The sequence below is a fragment of the Lolium rigidum genome, chromosome 2, assembly GCF_022539505.1.
Source record: "Lolium rigidum isolate FL_2022 chromosome 2, APGP_CSIRO_Lrig_0.1, whole genome shotgun sequence".
Classification (NCBI taxonomy): Eukaryota; Viridiplantae; Streptophyta; class Magnoliopsida; order Poales; family Poaceae; genus Lolium; species Lolium rigidum.
In genome coordinates, this window is record NC_061509.1 from 215,977,465 (window position 1) to 215,989,512 (window position 12,048).

General features: G+C 46.2%; 1 protein-coding gene across 1 annotated transcript; it reads right to left on the reverse strand.

Moving 5' to 3' along the window:
* Window positions 1–4,887: 4,887 nt before the first annotated feature.
* On the reverse strand, window positions 4,888–7,467 carry LOC124692940 (abscisic acid 8'-hydroxylase 1). The gene is made up of 5 exons (XM_047226381.1): window positions 6,831–7,467; window positions 6,347–6,736; window positions 6,092–6,260; window positions 5,828–5,934; window positions 4,888–5,737 (listed from the first exon to the last, which is right to left on the reverse strand). Exons 1-5 carry the CDS (start codon window positions 7,374–7,376, stop codon window positions 5,513–5,515), a joined length of 1,437 nt encoding a protein of 478 aa, XP_047082337.1. The 5' UTR covers window positions 7,377–7,467; the 3' UTR covers window positions 4,888–5,512.
* Window positions 7,468–12,048: the final 4,581 nt, after the last annotated feature.

Here is a 12,048-nt window from a genome sequence, read left to right on the forward strand (position 1 = left end):
AACTCATACTTTCCGGATACTTAATCCCACCTATAACCACCCATTTACGTAGTGGCGTTTGATGTAATCAAAGTACCTTTCCGATATAAGTGATTTACATGATCTCATGATCGAAAGGACTAGGTTACTATGTATCGAAAGCTTATAGCAAATAACTTAATGACGTGATCTTATGCTACGCTTAATTGGGTGTGTCCATTACATCATTCATATAATGATATAACCTTGTTATTAATAACATCCAATGTTCATGATTATGAAACTAATCATCTATTAATCAACAAGCTAGTTAAGAGGCTTACTAGGGACTCATTGTTGTTTACATATCACACATGTATCAATGTTTCGGTTAATACAATTATAGCATGGTATATAAACATTTATCATAAACATAAAGATATATAATAACCACTTTTATTATTGCCTCTTGGGCATATCTCCAACAGAAATTATGTTATTTATTCATTGCAAACATGGATTGTTGCACCTCCAAACCTAAGATGCTAGATCTGCCGTTGTCTGACAAGTGCCAACACCTCTAGGCTCCAACATGAGCAAACACATGTTGCAGTTTTTGTCATGTAATCTATTTGCTAAGATATAGACTAGCACTACGCTGACCAGTTCAAACTCAAGCTCTTTTAGCTCTTGTATCATTTTCAAATGACCTACACTCAACTCACCTTGAAGCTTCAGGTGGTTCAGGAAATGTAGGAAATGAATTTTGAATACCCGAGTGGAAATATTTCCCTTAAGAGCTAGGCATGAGATTGGTATATGTTGAAAATAATATTATGAATATTACTTGGCTTGAAGCCTCTAGTAGTGTTCATGTCCTATGGAAGAAAAGGGGAGGTTACTTGAACAAGAAACCGAATGACATGAGATCCCATAGCTAGAGTTCGAATATATTTTAAGTGTGAAAGCTTTAAGAGGGTATAATGGCTGATTTGGTGTTGTAGGTTTGGGCGCACTCCAAGGCTTATATGGTACTACCATTGTACCAACGTTTAAAATAATGTAATTTTTTGCGTCAAATCACACTTTTGTTCACGACATTGATGAAATATTGATCCATGGTCATGAAGAGGTGCATTTTGCATGCGGCCCTCTTTTACCCTTCAACTCTACGTTTCCAAAAAGAATAGAGCTCTCTCCTCCGACGAGTTTGATGTCCGTGCTCACCTAAAAAGAAATGCCATCCCCTCGGTCGTAATTGAGAAGGATAGTAAGACACAATGTGCTCTAATATCAAAGATCAAACAAGGCGATGCCAATACGAAGTTCTTTCATATGAGGGTCAATGCTAAGATAAGACAGAATCACATCCACCACCTTAAGCACAACAATGGATGGGTCGCCAATCATGGAGCACATGAAGAGATCATCTACAATCAATTCAATTAGGTCATTGTAAGGGGGTTTCAAGAGAATCTTTGTGGTAAGTTTAGCCATGTGTAAAGGTACATTGCCCCTACGTGTGTTTTTGATAATTAATAATAATACTTATGGACTGATGTTTTCATTGAGTTTATATAAAGGAATACTCCATTGGTATTTCTTGTAGTCCATGTGTTGGATTCAAGTATGGATTTCGGGAAGATAACGATATGCATTGGGTATTGGCTTCAATATCTAAAATAAGAATATTACATGATCGAGATCTTGATTTTTGATTTCGAGAGAATAATTCAAGATATGCCTTCAAGCCGGTGTCATGATAGTCTCATGAGTTGAGCTATGATTGACTAAGGTTTAGAGTATGCAATCATATGAAGAGTTCTCTATGTACCTTAAGATATAATGATAGAGAACGAGGAAATACAAGGTTGAACAAGACTAAGAGTGAAGATTAAATTCAAGTTGGTCAACACATGAAGCATAAAGATTGTACCACTTCGGATCATGTGATCGCGTGGTAGGGTAAGCTTTCTAAATTATGCTTCATGAGCTAACTCATCATATATTGGTTTTTGTGTTGTTGATATGGGTTAGCTATCTCAACAACTTATGCTTGAAGCTTGTCATCCATTCAGTGATAATGGACGTGTGAAGATGTGAATCAATGAAGCTCTCCAATAGTGGTGTATGGGGGAGCAATTATGATTCTTCACGAAGCAACAATGATCAAGTGACGCATTCCGGCTTGAATGGAGCTTGAAGCGTTTTCATCAAGATCAAGCAGGATGCGCAAGGTGGTTTTTGAGAGACCGGGTTATAGGATAGATAGCCGCACTATCAAGAGGGGATTACGGTTGGGTACGTAACTTGATTGCATCAGGTTAGGGAGCTCAATCCTTTACATACTTTTCATCCCTATATTGTTGTTGCTTCAAGGTATTTATGTGTGAGATTCTTGAGGTTGTTTCTAGCTTTTAAACAAGCCCAAGTTCATCAAAGATGGAACCTATATACATCTTCTATTGTTAATTCGAGTTTGGACATCATTACCTTTCTCAACCCTGAGAGGCTTCCTCTCAAATCGTGTAAAAGCATTCTCGACGTTGACATGCCTCCTCTCTAAAATCATGTAAAAACATTTTGTTGGGGTTCTATTCATCGTTATCTTTCCAACAAAATTGGTTTCATCTTAATCGGAGTTCGAGAACTTTTTCGAAGTTTAGTTCTTTCGAGAAAACCACAGTTTGAGGGGTTCTAGCAATTTGGGTGCAGAAACCAGCGGTCCCCGCCGAAATTTCTCGAGGTCACCAGATTGCTTCGATTTGTGCCGAAAGGTATAACAGTACGCAGTTTCGGTGAAATTTGAATTATTCTGGTAGGCCGGTTTGGAACCGGCGAGAAAATCCCGTCGGTTAGAAACCGGCCTAGCCTTATGCGCTATCAGATTCCGACAGAAATTCCAAACTGCCGGTTTGTGTGTGCCGATCTAGTCCAGCGAGAGAACCGGTGCCGTTGGTGTTACCGCGGGTTTGGGTCGCATGATTTCCCCAGACGGCTAGTTTTCTCCCTTGGACTATGAATATCCCTTCTTCCTCCTTCAGTAGGGAAGGTTAACCATTCTATTTGCTCTCTCTCTCTCTCTCTCTCTCTCTCGTACTCCATTGTTAAACCTTAAAAGCTTGCTTTCTCTCCATTCCCTCCTATGATTCTTGCATCTTCTCGAGGGATTTGGAAGAGGAGACCTAGATCTACAATCTCCACCAATCAATTCCTCCTCTAAGTGAGGGAACTCTTGGGATCTAGATCTTGGAGTTATTTGTTGATTTCCTCCATTGTTATTCCTCTCTAGTTCCTCCGTAGCATTTGTTTCTTTGGTTGGATTTGAGTGTGAAGGATTCGATCACCTTTGGTGTTCTTGTTTTTGCATCCTTGCATAAGGGTTGAGCTCCACGTTACAATTAGTTTGAGTGAGAGACTATGAGCTTCTTATCCTTGGTGGTTTTCTCCTAGTTGGCTTGGTGGTTGGTGCTCCGGTGACCTCTTCATGGAAGATTGTGAAGAGGCCCGAGCTTCTCCTTCGTGGAGCTTGTCATCTTTGTAGTAGAGGAAAAACTAACCATAAGTTTCTATTGCACTTGTGTTACATATATATTATGCCTATCTTGCTTAGCTTGAGTTGTTTCTATTGCACTTAGTTGAGCCTAAAATATTTAGTTTTTTTTTCTTGTCAAATAAACGATAGTTTAGTTCTTCATTCTTACAACCCAAATACGTAATAGTTTTTAAAACGCCTATTCACCCTCCCCTAGGCCGACATCTTGTTATTTCACTATGTGCATCTTGAGGAGGCCATTAAGGACGACATAAACTGTAGGCTAACGGCAAATGGGGAATACTCGTCGACATTGGCATATGAGAAAGCCAAGTTCTTTGCATGGCTTGCAACTCAAAGTAGTATTTGGACACCAGATAGAGTGGAAAAAAGGGGTGGTCAAATCACGGGTTGTGCCCCCTTTGCAAGCAAACCATGGAGTTTGTCCCTCACCAATTCATGAGTTGTAGATACACCGCCTGACTTTGGGGCCTCATAAAGGATTGGATGTGTCTTCACTCTCTTAATCCCCGTCCAAGAGTTGGTGGAGCATGAAGTCCGGTGCCTCTTCCCCAAGCGGCAAGGCTATGGCGTCCCTCACCTTGCCGACCTCTTGGGAGCAATGGAATGAGCGGAATGCTAGGGTCTTCCACAACAAGCATGCTCCACCTTTCGTGGGTTTAGCCACAACTAAATCTGAGGCTCGCTTGTGGGTTTTGGCGGGTGTTAAGCGTTTCGACGAAATGATGTCACATGCTTAATTAATAGACTGGGACAAATCTTTTGGTTTCGTTTAAAAAAGATGCATAACCATTCAATCTACACCTTGAGAAATTAATTTCAGATCTTTTTATTGCTATTGGTTTTAGTATGTTTTTTTACTGGTGTTGGCATAACACTATCGGTGGAAAGCAATTTTTTTAGAAAGTATCATGAAAAGCTTGTTAGCACTAGATGTCTTCTTCATATAAACTAGCCTTTAGAACCATCTAAGAAATCAAGAGTGGGGACAGGGCTCCACCAGGGGGGTGAAGAGCTAACCCTTCCAGAACCATAGAGGTCAGCCAGTGGCTTAGTTTCTAGAGCATCAATCTCAGCCACAGAACTCAAAATAAATTAAAAAAATCTCCACCTCAACATGCATGATTGTTTGCCCTGGCCCAAGGTCCAGCCGATATTTGCATTAGTTTTCTCAATAAAGAGAGCTAGCCTGATATTTGTATGGAGGTGTACTTGTGGAGCGCGCGTGGACTTTGTTGCTTCGAAGCATGCACGAGGCGATAGGGAATGAGTGTTGCTTACTGCTCCAGCTCAACTTTGCGGCAATAGATTAGTGGCGCAATTTTGTTTAGGAACAGATCACAGATCACATGTAGTACTTGTATGTCACTTCATAACAAGAAAAGCCAGTTCCTCTTGCATTGCATTTGACGTGTTCCAAAGAATACATGAGGAGTCGCTCTCCGGCCGGGGGCCTCCTTTTGGCTCGATCTTGCGATCGGTGCTTATTCGACCTAGCTGCCAGCCTGCTTTCAGGCGGGCAACCTATCTTACATCCCAATCAGGGCCTGTCTGTCTGCTGTCATCTCCTATATAGGTGTTGCTAAAAAAAATAAAAATCTGGAAGAAAAAAGGATAAAAAATGGTTGGTTGGTTTTACAATTGGGCGCCACTTCTTTGTGGCGCCGGCTCCCTAGCTGAAAATGGCTACGGTGGTAGTAGTGTGGTTCTTTTTTTGCAAGGAATTTTCTCGGTCTTCTCTGGCCCGGCCGTCGCGGTCCTCGCCGAAGAATCTGTACAGAGGAGGAGGAGTCCGACGGTCCGTGCTTGCTGCTGATGCGGAAATCGATCGATCGGCCTCCGCCAGCCCGCTCCCGCCGCGGCGCCCACAGGCTCCAGGTGTCCCCCGCCGATGGCGACCGCCGCGGACAGGGACGGATGATGGAGCCCGGGTTTTTTCCGGTCCGCATGCGCAGCGGCGCTGTTGATTTTTGGTCGTGAAAGCTTGGATGAATGGAATCAGGCGGTGTCGCCGTTCTTGCTGGTGAAGGTCATGGGTAGGCCGTTGATGGGGAGGGCGAAGGGGCCGAACTGGACGCCGCTCTCGGACTTGGAGGTGGACCAGCTGTACTTGGTGGCGAGGTGGTGGCAGAAGACGAGCATCTCCAGCTTGGCCAGCTCGTTTCCCGGGCACGAGTGGGTCCCGTTGCCGAAGGGCATGAAGGTGTTGGGCTTGGGGGCCACCTGCAGACACAGTCACAAACCAAGATCAGCCACTGCGACTAAGGGAATCGAAAGAGAAAGAATGGAGGAGGAGGAGGAGGTGATGCTGACCTCGAATCGCGAAGGATCGAACTTTTCCGGGCAGGGGAAGTGGTCGGGGTTGTGGTGGATGTTGCGGAACAGGGGAAGCACTTTCCAGCCCTTGGGAATGAGGTACCCTGCACAGCACAGCAGAGAGGAGTCGAGTTCAGTTGAGTTGGTCTATTCGTTTTGCTCGTTCTGTTAGGAACGCGTCCTGTCCGAGCCAGTTCATGCGCAGGCAGGCAGGCAGGCTGTACTCCGAGCGAGAAGGACAGCAGTGAAGTTGATGTTTACCTTGGTACTCCACGTCCTCCACGGCCTCCCTGAAGGTGAAGGAGAGGATGGATGCGACCCGCATCGTCTCCTGGATCACCCGCCCCGTCATCTTCATCCGCCTCGTGTCGGCCCACGACAGCGGCTCGCCGGAGAGTTCCTTCTCCTTGGCGATAGCAGCGTGCTCTTCCTGCAGTTTTCGTTCAGTCAGTGGCTGCCTTTTTTTGAGAGGTCGACTGGAGGGGTCAAATATACAAGAGACGGCCGGCGACTTACGGTGACGGCCTTGAGCACGGCGGGGTTGTCGCCGAGGAACTTGACCATCCAGGTGAGGACGCTGGCGGTGGTGTCACGCGCGGCGAAGATGACGCCGATGGCGTTGTCCGCGATCTGGTCGTCGGTGAGCTCCTCCTTGCCGTCCATGAAGGAGCCCAGGAGGTCGTTCCCGCGCTCCTGCTCGCTCTGCCGCCTGGCCGAGATGATGTGCGCCACAATGGCGCCCAGCCGCTTGCGGGCCTTCATGGCCTTGTGGAACAGCGTGCCGGGCACGTTCACGGGCATCGAGTTGTACCCCTTCTCCAGGGTCAGGTAGCACTGCTTCAGCTCCTCGATGTACTGCATCTCCTCGTCGCCGAAAATGGACAGCAATGCCACATTCAGAGCGTACTGCATGCGCCAAGAGCGAATCGTCAGCACACAGCAGGAGAGCAGAGCAAAACAGAGGAGAGTAGTAAAGCAGAGGGAAAAAGCGGCAACTTACAGTCTTCATCTCCTGGAAGGTGTTGACCTCCAAGCCGTCCCATGAGCGGAGGGAGCGGAGCGCTATGGCCTCGATGGCGGGGACGGAGCCGCGGATGGAGTCCGGGGAGAAGGCGCGGGAGACGAGGCGGCGGAGGTGGGCGTGGTAGTCGCCCTGCTGGAAGAAGATGGCCTGCCGCCCCAGCATGCGCTCCTTGCTGGCCGGGAAGGTGGGCTTGAAGAGGTGCGCCTGGGTGACCAGCACGAACTTGGCCGCCTCAGGGCTGGACACCATCACGCAGGGGCACCCCAGGATGTGCGTCTTGAAGATGGGGCCGTACTTGTTGCGCTTCCGGGCGAAGAACACGTTGGGGTTCTTGGACGAGTAGAGCTGGGTGGTCTCGCCCACGTACGGCCACCCCATCGTGCCCGGCGGCAGCGGCAGGCTGCTCTTGCCCTTGCCGCCGGAGGAAGACGACGAGGACGAGCGCTTCTTGGCGGCGCGGAGGGCGCACGCCGCGACCACGAACGGCGCAAGCAGGCAGAGGAAGAGGATGAAGGCACCCATCGATCGGTTTAATCGAAGCAGAGGCTTCTTGGTTGCCGAGGGAGGAGGAAGAGGGGGAGCAGGAGAGGAGAGGAGATGGATGGGTGGTGGTGCCGGGGTGTGGAGGGAAATGCGAGGGAGGTGGCAGGTATTTATAGATTGGCGCCCTCCTTTCCCGGTCGCCGGCCCCTCCACTCCATGCCGCGCTCCCTAGCTCGCTCTAAAAATCTAATTCTACGACTACTACGCGCTACTACACCACTAGTAGCACACCAACGCGAGAGCAGAGCAGGGGCAGAGCTGTGTGCGTGTGCGCTTCAGCGAATTATTGAGCAGATCAATTCATTCATTCAGTAAAATAAAGCTGGACCGATTAATCAATTAGGCAATCCACGGAGGTGCTTTCCAGCGCTAGCGAAAGAGGGAGAGAAACACGAACAGCTCACACCTCTCCTGTCCTGTCTCAACGACGCTGGCTCATCGGTCGAGTAGCTACTGTACACGCTCCTCTCTCGTACTGTACGAACGACCGCTGCCTGCTTCCTCTCCCATCCTATAATGCTCCATTCATCATTCTCATAATATCCCCTGCTGTCCTCCTGGCCATCACATCGTTTAGGTGGTCTCAAGATATTTTTATTGGCACCAATATCTGCTGATTGGGCTCATGCTTGCTTCCATACTTTCATATGTGACGACTATGTGAGTCATTCTCTAGGTCATTGATTGATTTCTGAGGTAAATGGTAATTTTTGTAAGAGGAGATTGCGTTAGTCTTTGGTTTCACTGATGGGTTAAAGCAACCGTAGGAAACATGTTTCATGCACTTGTTTATATCCAGGCTTCCCAAGATCTCAGGGCGGTGGCCCATCTCTGATCTCCGGTGGTGTTCGCGGGCAACAGTGGTCGAGCTTCGATGGTGGATCCGCGGTCTGGAAGGAGGCGGTTGTTGGTGCGCTCGATCTAGGGCCTTGCCTGTGACCGGCAGCCTTTTCCAAACCCTACTGCCTTCTCTCGCCATCGGTAGGTGACATCGCGCGAAGGCCCTCGAGCGGTCGTGAATGGCCAGTTGCGTGGGGGCTTGGCCTGAATAGTCCTAAGATCGATCTCACGTCATGACGAAGAACTTCTTGTTCCCTATCTTCATGGATATGGCCGGAGCGTCAAGTTCTAGAAGTCTCCGCCGGCAAACTCCAATGAACGACATGCCAGAAATTGCCGGATCGGATGGTATTTGGTCGTGCCCAACCATGTTTTTTTCTAACCATGTGGTTTCAAAGAGAGCGATGCGAAGCTCCGCTGGTTGTTGCCATCATGAGACATGTCTTTACTTCCATGGTCAAGTCAGTCACCGAGAATGACATGGATGACAAGATCCGAGGACTGCTAATGGTGGTTTGAGTCCTGGTGGCGATGAGTTTTGGCATGGTGATTTTTTAATTGGAGCAGATGCATCGGCAAGTGGGAGCGACAACACTAAAGAAATTCAGAGTCTAAACTTGCAGGGGAAAGACCAAAAGTCTGGTCTTAATTGGTTGTATCTGGCAATGGTAATTTTTGTAAGAGGAGACTGCGTTAGTCTTTGGTTTCACTGACGGGTTAAAGCAACCGTAGGAAACATGCTTCATGCACTTATTTATATTCAGGCTTCCCAAGATCTCGGGCGGTGGCCACTCTCTTATCTCCGTTGGTGTTGGTGGGCAACAGTGGTTGGGCTTCGGTGGTAGATCCGTGGGTAGCGGGTCTGGAAGGAGGCGGCGGTTGGTGCGCTCGATCTAGGGCCTTGCCTGTGATCGGCGGCCTTCTCCAAACCCTAATGCCTTCTCTCGCCATCGGTCGGTGACATCGCGCGAAGGCCCTCTGGCGGCCGTGAATAGCCAGTTGCGTGGGAGCTTGGTCTGAATAGTCCTAAGATCGCTCTCACGTCCCCATGACAAAGAATTCTTGTTCCCTATCTTCATTGATCTTGTCGGAGCGTCAAGTTCTAGAAGGCTCCGCCGGCGAACACCAATGGACGACATGCTAGAAATTGATGGATTGGATGGTATTGGATCGTGCCCAACCATGTTTTTTTCTAACCATTTGGTTTCAAAGGGAGCGATGCGAAGCTCCGCGGGTTGTTGCCATCGTGAGGCATGTCTTTACTTCCATGGTCAAGTCAGTCACCGAGAATGACATGGACGAAGAGTTCTGAGGACTGCTAATGGTGGTTTGAGTCCTGGTGGCGAAGAGTTTTGGCATGGTGATTTGTTAATTGGAGCAGCTGCATCGACAAGTGGGAGCGACACACTGAAACAAACAATTCAGAGTCTAAACTTGTAGGGTGAAGACCAAAAGTCTCGCCTTAATTGGTTCTATCTGGCAATGGTCTTGTTGAAGGCATTGTTTTGTGAGCATGAAATTTCTCCTGGATGAATACATATAATCTATGATCATGGCGATGATGACGCTTGTGGACTATTCCCTTCTTTGAGAAGCTGCTTTTGGAGTAGATGGATTTCTAGGGATGTCTTGGTGGTGTTTGGTCTGCTGTTAGTACCTCTGTTGGACAAGGCGACGCCTAGAAACCGCTTAAGCACGCTTAGGCACTAGGCGATGGACAAACGCCTCGCCTAGGGCATAAGCGGAGGTCTAGGCAGTGTAACCAAGAAATTGTCTTCCACAATAAGAAATCATGTCATCTTCATGATCAAGCTAGATGGGCATTATTATAAAGGTAGTTATTACAAATTTACTCATTTACATGTTATAAATTAATGTTTATGCACATATAATAACAAATATACACACTTGATGGTATAAACTATGCCCACCTAGGCTGCGCCAAAGCCGCTTAAGCATCGCCTAGGCACTAGGCGAATGCCAACCGGCCTCGCTTACGCCTAGCGCTTTTTCCAACCTTGCCTGTTACAAAGAACGATCTGTAGTGGGACTTTTGTTTTCTGTTAAAAAAATTACATGAGTGCACCTATATTACTATTAGGGTACTTCGTTGTTGTAAAGGTTAGGTGTAATTATATCTTCACGATATTGATATATTTCTTTTTTGAGAAAAATTCTGCTGATTGGGTTCCTGCTTGCTAGTATGACGACTATGTGAGTCATTCTCTATGTCATTGATTTATTTATGAGTTAAATAGTGACTTTTTGTAAGAGAAGACTGCCTTAACTTACTAGTTTCACTGACCGGTTAAAGCAGCCTCTGGGTAGGAAACACACGGTTGATTTCATTTGTTTTATTCATGGTCGGAATGACAGGTGTTGAACTGATCTTTTACACCATCATCAACGAAATGGTCATAGTCCTACCCAAGCGTCTTTATTATTTGTCCTGCACAAGAGAAACAATATGGCCTTTTCTTTCTTTCAGAAAAAAATGTTCACCAAAATAATTGGTAGTGGATAGCATTTTTTTTTTTTTGAGATAGTAGTGGCTAGCATTCTAGGTTAGCATCCCAATCAGAAATTCAAAACGCATGTGCGGTCAGAGGAGTTGACCTTGGCGCAGGAACGGGACACCTGTGAGGGCCTCATTCGATCCATCGACCCGACTGCGTGCCACTGTTTTGTGCAGGGTAGCTAGACCGGTTTTCTTTTTCTCCCTTTCTCGATTCTTGACTTCAAACCCATGTCAATCTCTTGAATAAATTGTGGGAATGCACGCCGAGACGAACAGTGGTAGTCTAACGTGGAAATTTGCTAGTAGTAACAAATATCTCTCTCTTGCTACGTGTTCGTACAAGGGACCCCTCTCTGCTTCTTCCTACTCTTTTTCCTAGCAGTATTCTCTGAATCTCTTCGCGATTCAATGGGAGCAATTCAAGGGACAAGTGTCACGCACCCATCGTTTGTGATCATTCTTAAGGAAACGTATCTTCGTTTCAGCGACCAGTGCAAAAGGATATGTTTATTGTAGGATGGGTTTATTATTTCAAGCATATCCAGTTACAAAGAATAGCACTCTGCTAAACTAGAATCGCTTCTACCATTTTCTTCTCGCTTTTGCTTCGGTGCAACTCTCTTCCCCAAACTCAAACACAATAAAAATCAAGATCAGTATGTGCCTGTTCATAAGTAAGGACATGATGGCATTTAATAAAATTTTCAAATTATCGTTAACTAATAATTAAAATGTATCTACCATATCATATGGCCCACTTAAATATTGTAGACGTGTACCCGTATGTATCCATCGTGGACCTGCCCTGGTCGCTAAGGTCCATAGTCATCTTTCTCCTCGCGCGCAAACACGAAAGCTCGAGAGCTACAGCTATGGAGATCGACAACATCTCCTTTGAACTCCAGCAATTCTATGATCGGGAGAGGGTGCACTGAAGCAGGGCTGTTTTCTTCTTCTTTCTTAATTATTGACTTCACACCATGCATGTCAATCTCTTGAAACTGAATATATTGTGGGAATGCATGCCGAAACAACTGTGGGGTATAGCACTGTTCCAATAAATAAGTCTTATGAATTTACTCAAATGTCAGCATCTTCCATGTTTCAGCAATGAGATAGAAAAATAAACATTTATAATACTAAATAAATATTAGTAGATTTACTTTAACATATTTTTAAAAATGTGTTTTATGTTGTTCATGCGTTTACTTTGTCTTCATATTTGGTTAAGATTTGATTTTAACTAAAATTATAAGCCCCATTCATCGGAGTTAGTAACAAGCATCTCTCAGC